At 40.3% G+C, this 19,304-nt stretch overlaps 1 protein-coding gene across 2 annotated transcripts; it reads right to left on the bottom strand.

The window, feature by feature from the left end:
* Positions 1–1,044: 1,044 nt before the first annotated feature.
* Positions 1,045–18,845, bottom strand: LOC123080780 (THO complex subunit 2). 2 transcript variants are annotated; one of them, XM_044503727.1, is made up of 33 exons: positions 18,531–18,843; positions 18,293–18,418; positions 17,528–17,569; positions 17,335–17,394; positions 17,157–17,219; positions 16,853–16,933; positions 15,825–15,899; positions 15,687–15,734; positions 15,521–15,589; positions 15,303–15,436; positions 14,695–14,770; positions 13,909–14,099; positions 13,657–13,737; positions 13,294–13,495; positions 12,210–12,398; positions 12,054–12,134; positions 11,840–11,959; positions 11,052–11,111; positions 10,784–10,911; positions 10,326–10,422; positions 10,120–10,248; positions 9,938–10,041; positions 9,421–9,598; positions 9,163–9,314; positions 7,654–8,260; positions 7,444–7,548; positions 6,045–6,200; positions 5,897–5,977; positions 5,721–5,796; positions 5,382–5,644; positions 3,773–4,924; positions 3,174–3,463; positions 1,045–1,501 (listed from the first exon to the last, which is right to left on the bottom strand). In XM_044503727.1, the coding sequence occupies exons 1-33, from the start codon at positions 18,672–18,674 to the stop codon at positions 1,432–1,434; spliced, it is 5,430 nt and encodes a 1,809-aa protein (XP_044359662.1). In that variant the 5' UTR covers positions 18,675–18,843; the 3' UTR covers positions 1,045–1,431. The 2 variants fall into 2 exon arrangements, with proteins under 2 accessions (XP_044359662.1, XP_044359663.1); XM_044503728.1 differs by lacking the exon at positions 7,444–7,548 and having other exon boundaries at positions 18,531–18,845.
* Between the last annotated feature and the right edge of the window lie 459 nt (positions 18,846–19,304).

The raw sequence follows: 19,304 nt of genomic DNA, 5'->3' as shown, positions 1-19,304 counted from the left end.
ATAAAATGTCCGGATATACACGGGGGATTTTTGTTCCGAATTTTTCAACATTTCGAAATGTGTATTTCGACAATGGGTGCATATGCACGTAGGAGCAAAAGGGAATGGACGCGGCTTTTTTGCTCCTAGGTGCATATGCACTCATTGTCGAAAATACACATTTTGAAAAGTTGAAAAATTCGGAACAAAAATCCCGCGTGTATACATTTTATGTCCGTTCACAAGGTTTCGGTGAAAAACGACGTTTTTTGTGGCTTATGTAAAAAAGATAAAGAAATGCCTAATGAATAGTTAGAATGAAGCATCAGAAATTGTCTTTTTTGCACAAGCCACAAAAAAGTCTGCGGGGATGTCACTCCTGTCCCGCTCCCTACTCGGCAGCTACCACTTATGCAAAATGAATTGACAGGAGATGGGAGATGCATGAGAAGAAAATATTGTTGACTGTTGCTAACTCAACTTATCGCTTGTACTCTATTCTGAGAGGGAGCTCGTTTTGTTTTTTATTTAGAACCAAATTCTGAACACTGAAGCAGAGACGTACTTGTCGACAACTGCTACTACAAAGTTAATTTTCCAATGGTCACCAACTGCACCACAGGCATATAATCTGCAACAACGAACTAAATCACCAGGCCAGGAAGCAAGACGTTTGCCAAAATCTAGCAGCACAAAGCCAAACAAGTTGCTCTTGCCAGGAAACCAGGATCAAACAAGCTCCAGGTTCCACACAGACTCGAGAATAAAAATCACACAGATACAATGAAGGCAACAGTCAGCAACGACCAAAACAAAACCACCACACTACATGATGAACTGCAACCATCTCAGTTAACATATAGAACACGACGGTTCACGCAACCATCTCAGTTAACATCTAGAGCACGACGGTTCACGCAACCATCTCAGTTTAACATCTAGAGCACGACGGTTCATGCTACCATTGTAACTGTACATGTACAACCTACTCACAACCCCCCTGCTATTCCTCCTAGACGGTGCAAAAAAGGAAGCCCAAATGCTTCCCACAGCAAAACTCTGCAGTTAGTACAAAATGAATTACAAAAATAGCTGGCCGACAAACTGCTCATCCTTGTTTACAGCAAATCCGTCTAAGTTGATGGTATGGCCCATAGTATTGTTCCTTACATTCCACATTGCTAAAATGTTTATAACGACTTGTATAACCGACCATATATGTTCCTTGCAATCAACATTGTTCGCAACAATTTGCATCTGGGCAGCATAGACGAAGCACTGCTGAAGGGTTTATCCTGTTGGTCCCCTTAAGCCCCAGCAAACGGAATACACGCCGAATGGTTCAAATATGCCCAGATACATCTTCCTGCTACAAGAAAACGGCTTGTTCGCAGCTGCGCGTCGCCAAGTGAAATCTTGTTATGTGACAATCATCAAGACACCCGCAGGAACCTACTTCCGATGCTTCCTTTTTGCTTCAGTCCTTGGCCTCTTCTCCTCTTCCCACTCTCTATCATGTGTTCTGCAATTTGACCAAGGATTGTTAAGGAAACAAAACTTATAGAACCATGAGTATATACATAAAAATAGATCTATACCAGAAATTGCGGCTCATGCAGAAGCCATTACATAACTTTTTACTTTTGTGCAGATTTAGAAAGAACATCAACCTATGTAATCATCTTCTGCAGCCTTATTTCTAATATATACCTTACTGCTGCTACATTTTTAAGGAAAGATATTAAGCCTACTCATATCAATGTGACAACAAATTTATAGCAAAAAGCTCAAGCTACACTAAACCAACAGAAAGATCAACACAAATTTAAAATACATATATGACAACACGAAGAATCACACTGTTAAAATGTGCTTCAAGAGAAGAGTATATTGTATTGAACAAGAGTAAGCTTCGAGTACTCCCTATTTTTAAGTAGTACTCCCGCCGGTCAGGTGTATAGGGGGTGCGCGTGTTCCTAGGTCCTCAATTTAATAACTTCCTAGGTCCTCAATTTAATACTCCCTCTGTAAACTAATATAAGAGCGTTTAGATCACTAAAGTAATGATTTAAGCACTGTTATATTAGTTTACGGAGGGAGTAACTAATAAAATATATGTTATATGCCACCAAAAATATATATGTTTAGAAACTTTATTCGAAAACGAATCCGATGATACAGTTTTAGATATAACAAATGTTTCATCAGTCAAATTGAGAACCTAAAATCCCACACCGACATTATAAACCCATGGTTTTCTGAGTCACGCGACTTGTCGCAACTAGTCGACGAGTCGCACTGCCATGGTTGACTCAAACCCCACGACTAGTCGAGACTAGTCACAACTCGTCGACCGGCCAGGCTCGACTCGTCGACAAGTCGCTACCCCTGAACGACTCGTCGACTCATCGACTCGAAAACCATGTATAAACCCGACCGTAGGGGGTACCAATTCTGCATACACCAAACATTGACCTTGGTTTTGGTAGAGCTAGGATTTAACGGTGACGCCCATACGGCTAAAATTGGTCATAAATCTCATAGTTCTCTATCAATGGAAACAAATACTTTGGATGCTAGCAATTCTTGGTAAGGCATTACTCCATTGAACTGTCTGCGTCACGCAGCTATTGGTGTGCTAACAAAATGACAACTATTTAGTTATGTGTTTCTCTACATCATTATTGCACACGAGTATTTATGCTTTTCAGTTGTTAAAGCACCTTCGAGGTAGCTTTCTAAATAGCGCTAGCTTGGGAACACAAGTGGTTAGTTACCAGCCGTACCGTACCTAGCTAAGTGCATGACACCATGTTATCTATTAAAATTTATGAAGGTACAATGGTGAATTTCCTACATACTTTACCTGCATAACGACTTGTAACCTGGGAATGCAATCATTATTTTATTTGACTAAATATTTTTCTTCAATTTAGAAACAGGCAGGCCAGCAGCATACTAGAAGAGGTTAAAGAAAAAATGTGTCACAATTTGCACAAGATATTGCAGTTAACGATCTTGCATGTGCAGAGCATCTGAAATTTAAGGGGTTTTTGTGAAAGCGACGATTTTGCAACTTCGTTCAGTCGATACGAAACTGATGCTTCCCAAACAGATTGTGTGTTTCACATGACAGCTAATAAGGTATAAAGAACACATTGCAAAGTGGAAACTTCATTGTTTCCTAAACTTACTGGTCAGCCTCTCTACGACTTGTCTTGCTTGTTGAATCCTTGGCATGCATCCTAGGAAGGTCATCAGCATGTGATGGCCGATGCTGTGAAATAGCACCCTTTCTTTCTCTCTCTCGTATTTCAAACTGTGAGTTACCAGGTCCAACGCTCGGAGGCTGTGGAGCAGAAGGCGCATATTCCCCAGCTTCCAAAGCAGACTGTTCTCTTTTGATCTTCCGCCGTTTGGATGCACTATTAGGATCACTATCTTCTTTCACAGTATTACCTTTGTCCCTATCCCTGTCGTCTACCTGTAAAAATAACAAAGTATTAGAGGTCAAGCAAGAATGTCCATTACGATCCCAAGAGTGATTGCATGCCAAGTCACATCATAAAAGCCATAGAACTGTTCAGTAGATGAATAAGTACAGAGCACAAGACACGGATCAACTTTTATACTCCTTCCGTCCCAAATTAAGTGACTCAACTTTGTACTAGCTTTAGTACAAAGTTAGTACAAAGGTGAGTCACTTATTTTGGGACGGAGGGAGTAGATATAACTGAACTAGTGAGCAAATAAATGATCACAGAAGAGTATTGGGGGGTAAAGAAAAGTTTACCTTGCTTGATGAAACATCCCTATCTTCACGCTTTCTATCCCGAAGATCTTCCTCTCTTCTGTGCTTCCCATCATCCTGCGAGAGCGGAGCATTCTCCTCCAAGTGCCACCTTTCTTTCTCATCACGCCTGGGAGACGACCGTTGGGTATGCCTGGTGCTGCCGCCCCTTCGGTCACTGTCTTCATCTCTTCGGTTAGCAGCGACTGATTGGGGTACAAAACTAGTTGGAAGAGGTGGAGGTGGTGGCAAGCTTTGCCCTCGGAAGCGTTCATCAGAAGTATGTGCTCGGTCTATGGGTTCATGCTTAACAGTATGTGCTCGGTCTATGGGTTCATTCTTAATAGTATATGCTCGATCTATGGGTTCATTCTTAATAGTATGTGCTCGATCTATGGGTTCATGCTTAACTTTGTTCCTCTCCTCCTTATTCCTGTCTTCTCTTCCTTTTTCAGGAACTCTGTCTTGCATCTTTTCAATAGAACGCTCTCTCCTTTCCAATGATCTGTCTGTTGGTCGTTCAACCACGTCTTCTCCACGGCGCCTCTCAGACCGATCTGCTTTTTCTCTATGATCTCTGTCATATTTATCATCAAACTTTTCTTTTAATTTCTCTGTCCGAATTAGGTTTTGTTCCTCACTAGCACCTCTCTCATGATCCACAGAACGAAATTTATCTACTGATCGCGGGTCCAATTTTTTTTCTTTGTCCGTATGGTGCTCTGTCAAGTCACCATCCCTGCCTTCAATCTCTCCTTTCCTTCGTTTACCTGTCCTCTCTTGTTCTTCAACGGGAACAGATCTTTTTTGCTGTTTCACGGTAGAATCAATCAAGTCAGCAGATTCACCTTCACCGGTGGGATTAGCTGTTCCACCGCTATGTGCAGCCAATACTGTTGATCTTTGGGAGGATGCAGATACCTTTCGTGGTGCCAGATGTACATTACCATTTGTGCCAACCAACGGACTAGTGGGATTAGTATTCAGCACACCATCAGCTGCCTGATACAATACTTCTCTGTCAACAGGAATAGCACAGGCTTGTTGATTAAGACCCCTGCTAGTAGATCTCCCAGGTTTTCCATCTTCCTTCACCACATCGTGCTTAGATACCTTTGCAGCATTTTGTACAGCACGCTTTTGTGGCGCTCTTGTCTGTTAATAAAAATGATTAGAACAATGCAAACCAAATGTCCAATACTAAAAGGCTGACTAATAACTGCTATGTTCCATGACATACTAAAGGACCATAAATGGAACAAGCGGATTTCGTGCTACCAAAAACACCTCAAGCTGTTGTTTTGAAAATTTCCAAAAAAAAAAGTGTGTGTTTTGAAGTTCCGTAAAATTCCTAAAATTTTACACGTAGAAATACACTTAGCGACTTGCAAAAATTTCTGAAAAAGGTACATCCATCCGCGGAAAACAGAGAAGAATGAAGGGCTAAAATAGAAATTATTTTTGCACCATTTATAGCGCATGGGCAGTCCATAAAATGCTAATTTTGCACTAAAATGTACAAATACACATACTATTGCGATATGCACTAAAATGTACAAATACACATACTATTACCCAATTGTTACCATCCACATTATGAACTGAGAGGTACCTCAGGTTCTGCAGTAGGCTTCAAGACTTTAACTCCATCATCGGACAAAAGTTTTGGAGGTTCATCTACACCACGTACAAGCCCTGAACCTTTTCCTTGTGCAGAGGAAGATGGCATTTGAATATCAGATCCGTTTGTAGTCGAGGCATTCTTCTTATGAGCATCAGGCTTCATTGCATTTTCTGACCTTTCATGCCTACCCTCTACAGATTTTGCACGGACGCTATGATCTTTTGCTGTCGAGGGATCTGCATACTGATTTCCTGTAGGACATCCAAGGAATAGTTATGCTCCAGTTAATCATAGTGGTTGTGGAAAAAAACTGTGTCTTCTACTTACCAGCAATAGGTTTTGCAGGTACTGGCTTCAGATCAAGGTGACCCATGCCAAACTCTTCTTCAGATACCCATGAACTCTGCATAATAGTCAGGAAATCCACACATGCATCTCATAATCATGCACAAAGGTCCCCTGATACGGAAAAAAGGCACCAGCAAAGAAGTGGTAACACTTACCTTGCGAGCTGCCAGAGCAGCAGCTACACCAGTGGCCAGTACTTTCAGATCTTCCCTCTCATCCCCCTTTAGCTTCGCAACCTGGTAAACATATTTGTGAGCAACAGCCCAGCAGCATATCATAAATGGTGACTAATGATGTATTTACCCTTTTCTCGATGTTGATACCGCTTTTTCGCATGACAGGAAAAATACTAGTTATCTTTGTGAGCACAATAAGGGCGTTTCTGATTTCCATGTATTCTTTTGATTCCATACATTGATTAAGCACCTTGGTAATTCTTCCACTCCATTTCCAATGAACCTTTCAAAAGCACAGAAAAAAGATGTTCAAAAACATATGCAAAGAATGTAGCAGGACAACAGCATAAAATTTTGGATATTAGAGATTCACTTGTGATTATTTATTTTTGTTAATTCAATTCAGGTGACGTGAATAAAATGTAGAGAGCAAAGCAGCACATGGCAATAATAGATACTAGGATCCATGAAAGCATGCTGAATTTATACCTGGATTCAAGAAACAGAAATTTCACCAAGAAAAATGTACAGATGCTCACAAATAATAAGTATACGCAGTGGATCGTTTTGTACATGTACAAATACATATACACATCACTGAAACTTGCAGGTATTAACATTTTATTAAAGAGGTAGCCACTACACTACTGTTGCACAGCTCACATTTGACCAAATGTACAGCTCAATAAAGCCAACACGCCTAGCACATGCAGCAACAACTGCCACAACTGAAATTCTCTTCAAATAAAAAGGCTGCACGATAGGGCAGCACCACAATTCATGAACTGAGCGCCAACACGTTTGAATGAAAAAGAACACTGGGCCTGGTTACTAAGAGCAAGCTATCTTGCCAGATTTTTGCAAATGTAACGAGCTGACAAACTATGAGTAGAAATATTTTATTCCTGAGGAAGCATCCATATCTAGGAACTAGCATGCTCAGTCTCACACAACGTGCCATTTCATGAGCACTGGAGACACCAAATTTAGATTGATTGAGAAGACAGTTTGTGAATTTGTGAAGGAGTTCATTTGCAAAATTGTGAATCCATTAAATAGCCCATCAAAATCTAGTGTGGAACAGTTCACACTAGAGTAGGAGTTGGCACCTAAACATGGTTTTGTGTATTAGTATATTCCTCACAGAATTAACTCCTGAGCTAAGACAGAACGAAATTTATTTTTATATGGTCATCTATGAAGCAACATAATAGATATAATTTCTATGTTGATTACATGCCTAACAAGAAGCTTACTTGTGCACCAGATTGTGCTTTTATACTACAAATCGCCTCTAGGAACTCTTACGAACATACAACCGTATCATGCAACTTGAGTAAAATTTAGTCCTAAAATTTTAGTAATGGTGATCAAAGCACAGAACAGGCTTTCTATGTTTCGATCACCAGTTCTACAATATTTAGGACTAAGCTGTACCAAGGAAATGACAAACATACAGAGCTTAATTATGCGTACAGAGCTTAATTATGCGACACACATAACTTCAAGGAGTGTGTAAAGCATACTTTAACGAACTGAGGATAAGATACGCGTTGACTATTTGGAAATCTGAAGTATACAGCGAATCCCGGCTTATTTCCACATTCACGCTCATATACTGATTCGTCACTCTGCAAAAAGTTGTATTATGCAAACTCAGAAGCACTAAAACAACGTAATAACCATCAGGAAAGCTATGGCGAAGAGTGTATAGCACACTTGAATCAATAAGCTACCTTCCAATGGTAAGCCATCTTCAGGGTCTCATGAAGAAACCTTCCAAGCCTGCCAGCCTCATATTCGGTACAACAACAGATCATTGGCTGTAGTGTCTTGCAGATGAAAACATCAATATGATTCACCGTGTTGAAAAATGGAGTCCCAAGTGAATGCATCATCTGGACGAATGTAGCACAATACACAGCATCCTGCATGCTAAGAACACAGCGTGGATATATGCACCGCTGGAGAAATTCCATGTTGATCTTCAGTGCATCCGGACTGGAACTCAGCCATTTATCCTTTTCACGGGTTAGCCTTTGGAGCACTGATATAACGTGCTGTTGATGCTTGTCAGATTCATTGTTCAATTTGTCCAGCAAATCTTGGATTCTCTCCTTGTCCTTCTTACGCCGTGATATTGCAATGCTAGAGTTATCTGAGTTATCTTCAAGTTGTTTGAGATTTTCATGCAGCTTCTTAATTTCCGCATCATAACGATCTTTTGGAAAATTAAGATCATACAGTGTCAAACCCCAGAAAGTAGCATACAATTCAGGTGAAAGACCGTTCCAGGCTTTTGCGGGCAAAATTGTTCGGATTGTGTTGAGAAGATCTGACCACCTGTAAGAAAACAGAATACAGCAAACTACATATGAATCAAACCTAAAATACTATCAATGATGTTCAACCAAGTTCATTTAGAAACAGAAAAATTGAACCAAAGTTAACTTCAACGAGGCTTAAACAGTTAAAAGTATAAGTTTCTAAGAGCAATCATTCTTAAGGCATAAGGTAGGTTCATTTTCTAGCCAATATTGGACAACTCATGGGCAACCAAAAGCTTTAATAAAAATTTGCCTAGCCAATTGTATGGTAGGGCCAAGTTGGCTCAAACCAAACATACCCATAGTAGTTACTCCCTCCGTCCCATAATATAAGAGCGTTTTTGACACTACACTAGTTTCAAAAACGCTCTTATATTATGGGACGGAGGAAGTAGTTCCCTACCAGCTTCCAAGGACACAAGATCTTCACTTATCTTTTAGCGGTAAACAGGAGAGGATCAATTCTCATAATTGTACTCCGATGTTCTAAAGGGTGCATATTTTATCTGAACTTACCATCCTTTGTAATCTACTTCTCAATTTATTTTCAACATAAACCCAAAAATGAAAATGGAATAACTAAGACGTGCTATTTTCATGCTCCCAGAAACACTTGTACCCTTTGTTTGGAAGAAGAAAAATCAAACAGTGTATTTGGAAGTTTCAACAAAAACTGAAAAGAAATCACACTACAATGTGTTCATTTGTGGTCTGCACAATAAATAAATGGACAATGGACTAAACAAGTACAGCAACTAAGTGCACAGAGTATTGCAATATTTCCATGTGAGGGTTTTTGACAATATTTTGCAATGGATTTCGTTAGACATGTGTAGGTGAGCCAGGCGTTGTCTGTGATGACCCATACCATTGAATAGATGATTAAAAGACTCTCCACAGATGTTCATAAAAGCTTACATGATTGACTTCTGAGATGAATCGCCATGCAAGATCATTTCATCATATGATACAGACTCCCCTTCTTCATTGTCATCCAGAGGCCAACAGGCCTCGCCACCGTTAGCGCTTTTGAAAAGCCTCATTACAGGCCGGTATATAAGAAAAGCAACCTAGAATGAAGAAAATTGCTAAGATGATTACTCCAGTGGAGGCATGATAAAATTATGAAATCAGCTCGCACATTGAAAAAAAAGTCACAAGATATGAGTGTATTACGTCTGGCTCGATATGATATTTATAAACTAGATCTTCCAGCGGAGGTATTAGTTGAACATAGGTTGATGGAGCTACAGCACTTGAAAGAAACTCGGCATACTGAAGCAGTATTCCATGGCATCTATCAAACTGCTCGCTAACCATTTTGATATATGTGGCATCTGCATTTATTATAATCCTGAAAACAATAACAACATTATCAAGTTTAAAAGAGCAATGCAAAGAGTAAGAACTTAATATGACAAGCTTTTAGGCTAAAACATGAACCCCAGAATGCAGATAATAAAGCTTTACATAATTGTTGCTTTCTGAATATTTTCTTCGACATATATTTCCTAAAAAATAATTGCATGATTACAGAAATTCAGTAAAGAATTGCATTCAATTAGGATGCATCTATAATAACCATCAGTCTGTCACCTATATTAAATGAAGTCCACTTGGTCGAGAGAGCAGAACAAAATAAGGAGGGGGGGAAAGGGCACAAAGGATTTAGCAAGTTGAGACAAAATCTTACTTGGATCTGTGTTGGGCAATGAGCAGTAGTAGAGGAATTGCAAGTTTAGGTTCATCTTTTGGAAGCAAAGAATCCCGCAATTTGTTAGTAGACTTATTCAGGACCTACAAAAAAAACGATTTGGTGAGCTGTTTATTGACCTTATCATGAAATACAGAAAAGGCATTGATTCCTCGCAAAACCTTATAGTTCCGTGTTGATCCAAACAGCGAAGATTGAAGCCGCAATGTTTCACTTCCTGCCATAGCATCAACCTGTTCATCAGTCATGTTCTCAGTGTACTGTACATTTGCCATTTGCTGAATGAGTTCCTGCATGGTACATCAATTTAAACTTCAGATTCATACAATACCAAGGCAGCAAGAAAGTTTCGACATAGCCAACAAACCTCAAGTACAACAAGCTCAGTACCCAATCCTTTCTTCAGTTGATTAACTATGTATTGGAAGAGGCATTTAAGCTCCATGGAAAGATGCTTCTTGCAGCTGTTAAAGTTAATTGGTTCAGAATAGAAGCATAAAGATAAAATTAAAGACAATAATAATATTGGGAAGGGACACACGAGCACCCCAGTGATTATAGAACTACTGCTTGCATTCTCATAGCATTAAGATTAAATGAGATTAACAAATAATAACAAGGATCTGGAGTCTTGGCAAATGGTGATATTTTATTGTACACTTCTGTAGACGTGATGTCAGAATGAGCAAACAAATGAGAGGGGAACTCAAGATTATGCACAAGATAATGGCAGGGGTCCTTAGTGGTAAAACAGAAGGTAAACCTCTAAATATCATGTTTTGTGTAAATATAATATGATCACAGGCAGGAGTCAAAACTACATACAGGTGTCCCCAGAATGATGCCAGACACTGAAGCCAATCTGACAGGTTAAGGCCGTCATCCTTTACTTTCTCACGACCACCTTGAGCCAACCGTTCGATTACAATATATTGCAAGATATCATATTCCAGCTGTAAAAGAAGCACATTTAGACAACGGTGTAAACTTGACTTATAGAAACAATTCAAAGACACATGCAGAATAATTACAATCAACTCTAAAAAGGGCATGAGCATCTGTATAAAACATGCATCACATACGCAGCCAATACCTGAGTCAAGTATTTAAAAGCATCCACAACTGGATTTATCATGTCCCTGTATGCTTCAACCTGAAAGTTGTGACAATGTATTGTAGAGGTAAAAAGATGAAAGAACTGAAGATAAAGCATAATTACACAAGTCAAGGAAGGATTGCAATTATAAAGGTGAGCTTCCAGAATCATTGAATTGTCATAATTAACAAATTAAAGATAATATATTCATAAATCATTTGGCCAGACTACTTCTACAAATCGGTTGCTTCAATAAGTGATGTGTAGCAATAAGGGGCATGTTCCCTCTGCACATGTACATAACTACATATACCATTCTATTACCAATATGTAGCAGTAGGAGGCTCTTATGCTTTCTGGTCCAAAATGTAAATAAAAAACCACGCTCCATTGACATTAATCACTTGCAAAGACCCCCCCCCCCCCCCCCCCAATGTACATTAGCCACAACTGAGTCCTTAAAGGGATGGCACAGGGGTGCGTAGTGACAGTAGACCAGCATTTGAGGGCCTGCTGCAAGCGTATAGTTGATAAGGATCATACCCATTGGCAGATGTAGTGCACGGAGAGCTGATGTGGCCAGGGTTAAAACTACAGTATGCACTCTGTGAGTTCAGCATCTAGGCTAAAAACATAAAGAGGCAAATACAGTCCAAATGGAGCTGCCAGCAGATCTAACGGTTGGCCATCTCCAACATCAGAGAATTAATATTGCATGTTTCACATATGACTGCAGTATTTATTATTGCTTTGAATATTGCATGTGCATTGTTGGTTCAAAATACCTGTTGGACAATTGTCCGAAGCACAGTCATTGGATTTGCATGAGCAAGTTTAGCCACCATGCGGCCAAGCTGCTTCAGATTTTCCTTGGCCAGCCGTTTTAAGAGCCGTCTGGTGTCCAGCTAATTGAGAAAATAAGGATGCTGGTGAATTTAAAACTCAAGATAAAATGGTAGGCGCAAGAAAGAAAACCCAGGCATGGAATAAGTAGGCAACCTTTGCTGTTTGCCTTGCAGCAAGGACAATTGGGTTTTGTTCAGTGTCCTTCTCCCACTCACCATACAAACGATAGCGCACCTAAACATGAACAGTGCCAGATTGATTAAAAAGGTAGTGCAGTACAACAAGTAACGACCAGGGAGCATGACAGACCTCATAAGGAAGAAGGGAAAGAACTCCCCATATCTCCATATCAACAGCAGGATTGGCAGGTATAAGCTGCAATGAAGGAAGCAAGCATGACCCAAGTGCTTCTTCAACCTGAGATTCTGGAGACATTACACCTGCTGTACGGGCTGATTCTTTTGACGAGGCATGATACACCTTTAACACTCTGCAAACCTGAAAATGAACACATCCAATGTGCCATTAAATAACAATATCCAAAAAAAATTGCCACTAGATTGCTCCAGGCGGAAGTGCATAATTGCAAGTAAAGGTGTTCATAGTCATATGACCTTTCCTAGTCTTGAGGATGGGATTGGGGGTGTTTGTGTGCTATGATTGTATAATAGTCAGTGATAACTGGTGCTAATGGCTTTGTGTGCTAATCCGTGCAAATTTGGTGGTTGGTGCTAATCATTTCTTATCAGGTCTTCTGTTACTTGGAATTACTAATAATCATGTTAATTGGCATTTTGGGTGTGGGTCAGTACCATTAGCATGCTGAATGCAGGGAATCGATGCTAAATGTGCACTTAATTGTGTTATGAAAATGTTGTTAGTTACAAGGTATTAACAAAATCTAGGGAGTGCAATATGGATAGTCTGTTGTTGTGAGAGGAAACAAAACATAGGGAGGGTATCTTTTGGGAGAGGCCCCATATGGAGATCTAGGGAGTGAGATAAGGGGAGCTGCTGAAGATGCTCTTAGAGCATTTAAATACGACAGCTGACCGGTACCCATATCGCTATGCCTGCTGGATGCAGCAGATAGACGGTGGACGTAGGCACCAGCTCAAAAACTCTGCTCTGCATCAGGGATGGCCATTTTTGACTTTTTAATTTATTACCGCAATACAAGTGAGGAAGCAAAATCCTGGTCATAACAACCACTGATGAAATGAACTCGTGATATGGACATATGGTATTTTTGTAGTTTGTAAAGATGCATATAACGAACTAATAATCTATGACTAAACGCAACGAAGAAAATCTCAAGCATATCCAATAAGGCAGCACGATATTGAGCAGGTACTAATACAAGAAGAATGCAGCAAAAAAGATCTAAGGATACCTTCTGGAATAATTGTGTGTCACGGTGAAGGTATGGTCCACATGCGACAAGCATTTGGAAAAACTCCTTCGGCAGATCAACCAAATAACTTGGTGAAGAGACAGATGATGCATCCATCATATGAGTGTCCATGTTACGGGTGATTTTATGATGTGTTTGACAATATGTACTGTAGGCTGACGAAATAGTCTTCTCAACAATTCTGCACAAATGGAAGTAGGATTGAACAACATAAATTGGGGAACTCAACCATTGCATTACAATAAACATTCGGGCCATCATAGGCCATATTTCACGGAAGTAGAGGCAATAGTATACAACTGCTAAAGCTGCTAATAGAATATGCAGAGGAAGTTGACAAACCTAAATAAAGCATCACAAATTTCAACATGCTCGACAGGATTTAGCTGCGCAAGACGTTCAAATAGTAGCTGTGCATGGTCCCTGGCAAATAACAGCAGAAGTCAATCAGTGACATTTATACCATGTCAAAGAAGACAGATGTGTTTTACTGCAGATTTGAAATATACCAACTGAGCATAACAATGAAATGTTATTATAAGAAACTTTGCAATATTATAATACATCTTAAATCAATGGCACTAGAGATAATACCAATCATGGACTGAGAGGAAACCAAGAAGAAGTCCAAGCTTCTGGTTCTTTTCTATCTCAGGGGCTCGTTCATCAATTATATCATTTTCCATCTCCAGTGCTGTGTATAGATCGATCGTTATTTCTTGCTTCTCTTCATCCATAAGGTCCTTTCCAGTAGCAGCAAGATTTATTTTGCCTATTTTAGTAGCCTGGGATCAAGAAAGAGATGAATAAACTCCATAAGTTGAATCCCTGATGTGTCCATAATTATTATAAAGCGTATTGAAGATCAATGCAGGCATTTCATAAAGTAAGACCAAATCTGCATGCATAGCTTGAGATATGTCCAGTCACTAAAAACATGGTTACTGCAACCAGTGGAACAGCTTAATCAGTGTCTCTACTTGAGGTAACTGCAAATATGACACTTCCTCAAAGCCGAAACTACAAGATCACAATCAAAAGAACAACTCTTATATGTTTGCCACTCGAGTTCCAATTTCAATGTGGCAACTTGTTATTAGTCCTCACATGTAGTGATTCCTACAAGAACTATCATGGTATTTGCATAAACAGACTTTACACGGTACTGTTCTCGAAGTATCATGGCGTTTGCTTAAAGATACTTCACACGTACTGCTTTCCTTTTTCAAATGGAAGTCGTTTTTAAAATCTAAAATTTTAAGCATAAAAATCATTGGGACTACATTGTAGTGACATTCATATAATTCTCATTTATAACCCTGAGGAACACAGCAAATCCTTTTTAGAACAGAATGAATTCAACAAGAAAATTATCCTAACCTCATCAATTTTCCTTGAAACAAAGGAGCCAAAATGCTCAAACGCCTCATCATCATTCGGAAGTAAATGAGCATAGCTGAAACAGAAGCCATGAACGTGTCTTGATTTATGAAATATCTGAGGTGCAGTTGAAAAGGATATAGCAACACAAACAGATCCAGCAGCAACACTAACTCATATTGATACAGCATAAAATGGCTAGGAAAATAAAAGCAAACAAGAACTTGAGACTACGGATATGGTCAGTCAGTTACTAAAATAACTAATACCATTGATACTACATATGATTGCTTTTCTCGGTATTGTAGTACTAACTATCTAAGGAAAATAACCTTAAAAAGTCTAGTACTGCTCGTGTAAGTCATCACATAGTTATAAGAAATGGCCATCAAAATAAGAGCAGAAGTTGAAGAGGGAACCGCAAAAGGAATGTAATGTTAAAAATAAATAAAAAATACATGTATTTAAACCTTACAAAAATATGATCTTCTCTTACTGCAGATATTTATAATAAAATATTTTTAAAAATACTATTTAAGGAAGATGTCTGAAATAGCAGTTTGCGGTCAAGAAGTGTAGACAAACACAATAACAACTAGAAAACTTACAGATTATCAAGGTCAATAAGGCCAGATTTGACCAACAGCGCTGCTATTCGGAAAAGACCAGATGGAACAGGGCTGTTTACATCCAATTGTTGATAATATTGAAATTTAAACCCCAAAATTTGAGCAGCATGGGACTGTAAAAATGAGCAGCCGTAAGATGGGCTGAAAATACTGCATGAAGTATGGTAACAATCTTTACAGGTTGACTAACAAAATACCTTTGGAAAAAGAGGTATAAGCTGATAAAAGATACTGTTGTCTGGATAGAGTTCAAAACATTCCAACACCTAGCAGGCAAATAAGAAAGAACATAATCAGATTATAGCAGTGACATACTTTTACAATATCAGATAGCAATACCGGGATAAAATAATGAGAACTCACAATGTCAAATACACGATTCGGGTCCAGGTCAAAATGTCCAATTAATGACTGTCACAAGAACATTATGTTATAATTGTTTACATGCTGAGATCATAACATGCGAGGAAGAAAGAAGATTCCAAGTAACCAACACCGAACCTTTACAATGCTGATAGTTGCTGAAGAAGCATTTTGGCAAGCCAAATCTGAACCTACTTGACAAAGTAGGGTTACCTGAATTCCACACAAACAAAGGCAGCTAGGTCAAAAAATACACCATGCTCCAGTAAACCTTTTAGGCACATCATTTACAAACTAAGCAAAGAATGGAACTACCATAAATCCCACATGGTAGCGATTTAGTCTCAAATAATTTCAAATTGGAAGTATAAGAAGTTAGAACACATGTGTGGAATTGTGGATATTTACATCTCTAATCAATGTAATCACACTTACAATCGTTTATAGAAGTATCTAGATTATAGAGTTTACCCTCTAGATTTGGTAGAACACGTGTTAGAAAACAAAGGAAAATTTGACTGCGGAAAACTGCACTTGGTTGACATTGCCAATTCTATCACAGCCCAGACACTGAGACACGTCATAAAGTTGTGTGAATTTGCTAGTAGACACCGAAGTGTCTAATAACAAACAAGCATGATTATGCTAGTGGTTTTAGGCAATAAAAAGTGTCCAGTAAATGACTACAACTTCATAATGTGGTTGGGCAATAACATCATTTTGTGGTGTCTGGGCATATGCTAATCAAGTGCAGTGTTCTATAGCAATTTTTCCAATAAATACTTCCAGAAATACAGGTTTTGGCGTTCCAGCCTTCCCCTATTTTGCATTCCAGGTGTCCTACTCTGTAATTTAGGATCAAATAATAAATCAAAGTCTGGAATTAGTTGATTGTTTTACACTCCCCTTGAACTGTAAATGCGTCCAGTCAGTAACTCAGATCAAATATTCTTCAGTAATTGAGGGCAGTATCACTCACCAAAGCATCAGTCAAAAAACTAGAGCACACTAAGGACAAATTTCTACGTTATGTTACTCATTTCAATTTCATAATACAGCATGAAGAAATAACAATGGTTACCGAAGTTCCAAAAAAAATATGGAAGGAACCAATGCACACCATTACAAGAACAAGAGGTAGAAGTTTCACAGGCAGATATACATACCAACTTGGCGTAGCCCTCACTTTCCTCTCTTACAAGGTTGAATTTAGTTTGCTGATAAAGAAGTCGTGTGTTGACTCTGACCTGTTGCCATTTATGTCAAGCGACAATTAAAAAATGATGCAGTAAACAGGTAAAGAATGGAACTGTGCAAAATAAGAAGAATGGTGCCCAGGAACCATGTTTAATAGATATCGGCAATAATGTGACATGGTATATTGTAATACATGTGAGCACAAACAAAAACATCAGGAAGCAATGATCGCACGTGATAACAATATGCATAGTATTAGTATGTGACACATACCTCCTTGGCTTTCAAATCCTGGCCTTTTGACTTACTCAGTTCAACCTCCCATAGGAACTCTTCCTTCAAATGTGCACATACAGGAAACAGAGACAGCGGATGTCAGCTGCATTGAATCATGAAAAGGTGGTTTGGAGAAAGGTATGGTACCCTAGTATGACGAAAAACAAATACTCACTTCACATCGCTCTTGAAGAAGCCTAGGCACAATCAATGAAGACTCCACGAGCGACTTAGTCTGCAGCCAAGAGTAAGGAAATTAGTGAGCACTAAATCCTCCACCCAAACAAAGTAGGGCACCAAGAAGATAGATAGCCATTTGCATTGGTAAAGATATGAATAGGTGTAGAAGTATTAAAAGAAATTGTTACCATTTTGACAAGACGGCTGCGATATTCACCAGAAATGGTAATCTGCAGATTACTACAGGTCAGATCATCAACTAGGAATGCAGCACTCAATGATTACAAGGAAATAGCAACACAAGGAACGGAATGGTAAATCCAGATTACATGATTCTGAAATAAATGCATCTTGGATTTAGGATAGATTTGTTCACTAAACCACAAATCTCTGAGTGACACTCCCCGTCACCTGCCTCCACCCAATCAGGTACCAGCCGACTATTGGGGACTCCTAGATGACAACGATCTTGGCAACTGTTTTCTGCTATGGATCCAAAACTCCTAGATGGAAAGCTAAACGCCCCGGCTCTATAATAATTAAAATAATAATGAATAAGTTTGCGCTCTCAGCCATTATAAGGTTTGCTAGTGGTATTCCAAGAGCTGGTAGTTTCATGTTCATCAGAAAGGGCATAATTTAACCCTTTTCCTGCTACAACTTCAGCAGGATACTTTTTCCAAACATAGCCTTTAGAACTTGTTCAGAGCTACCACATGCTATCACTACCAGTGAGATATCTATGCATCACGGAAACATCTTACAATTCAACCAGGTTGTCACTTCAGCTGGCACAACAAGTAACACAGACAACAAACTGGCCAAATGCAGCTAAGTATTGCAATACAGTGCTATGCTCAATGGCGAATTGACTAATCGGACACACTTTATCGAGCCAATCGTAACAAACTAAGCACCACACAGCAGCAAAAAAAAGGACTCAGAATACTCACATCCTGCCCTAGGTGTGCGATGATGTCGGCGAGCACGGAGGCGGACTCCTCCTGCCGCGCCTCCTCCACAAAGACCACCGAATCCAGCGCCGCCCGGCACTTCTGGGGCGGCAGGTCCCCTAGCACCTGCACAGCCCGACCAACGCAATCAGCCCCAAAATCAAAAGCCAACCAACGCAGCTAGCCGAGCAAAACCTAATTCGCGCAGCCGTGCGTGATGGGGAAAGGGGGAGCTTACCATCGCCCAGCAGAGCTCGTAGAGGAAGCGGGCCATGGGGACCGGATCGGGGAGGCGGAAGGCGGCGGCCGACTGGCCCTTCCATTCGCGGAGGCACTCCTCGGTGACATACCTGTAGTCCGGCGCTTGGAGCGGCGGCGACATGGCGAGCGGGCGCGGCTGCTGGGGGCAGGGTTTTGGAGGGGAACTAGGGTTTCATGGGAGGTGGAGGAGGAGGAGGGGGCGAGCGGGCGACTTGGAAGTGGAGGAGCGATCCCTATGGGGGGGCGGGGCGATGCGGGGCGGGATGGGGGCGGAACAGCGTGGGGAACCGCCGACGCAGGGTTGGTGGCGGCGGCGGCGGGCGCGGGTGGGAGCGTCGGGGCGCGGCTGGGAAAGCGGCGAGAGCGGGGGGAGCGGGCTCGGGTGGGGGCGGTGGGGGGAGCCGGCGAGGGCGGCTGTGACGGCGGGCGCTGGGTCTGGCCGACGTAAGATGGGCTGGCCTGACGTATAGATGGGCTGGGCCTTCAGCTCGGGTACAGCCGTTGATAGGGGCTTTGCGACAGTTTGACAGGAGTATGTTTTTTTCTATCTCCAAACATTGGTTTCTGCATTGTGTACTCGTAAAAAACATATGTGTGATGCTTTTACTCGGTGAAAAGAATGCGAGATTACTAGGTAAATTTTGTATGACCTGCATTTTTTTTGAAGAGAATCATATCTATTATAAAAGTTCACCGAAAGTATAAAGCATCATAAATATAATAAAAACTACATTCAGATTCTAAGACTACT

This window comes from Triticum aestivum, chromosome 3D (genome assembly GCF_018294505.1).
Source record: "Triticum aestivum cultivar Chinese Spring chromosome 3D, IWGSC CS RefSeq v2.1, whole genome shotgun sequence".
Classification (NCBI taxonomy): domain Eukaryota; kingdom Viridiplantae; phylum Streptophyta; class Magnoliopsida; order Poales; family Poaceae; genus Triticum; species Triticum aestivum.
The sequence above is the reverse complement of the archived record's forward strand: the minus strand, read 5'-3'. Positions and strand labels throughout refer to the sequence as shown.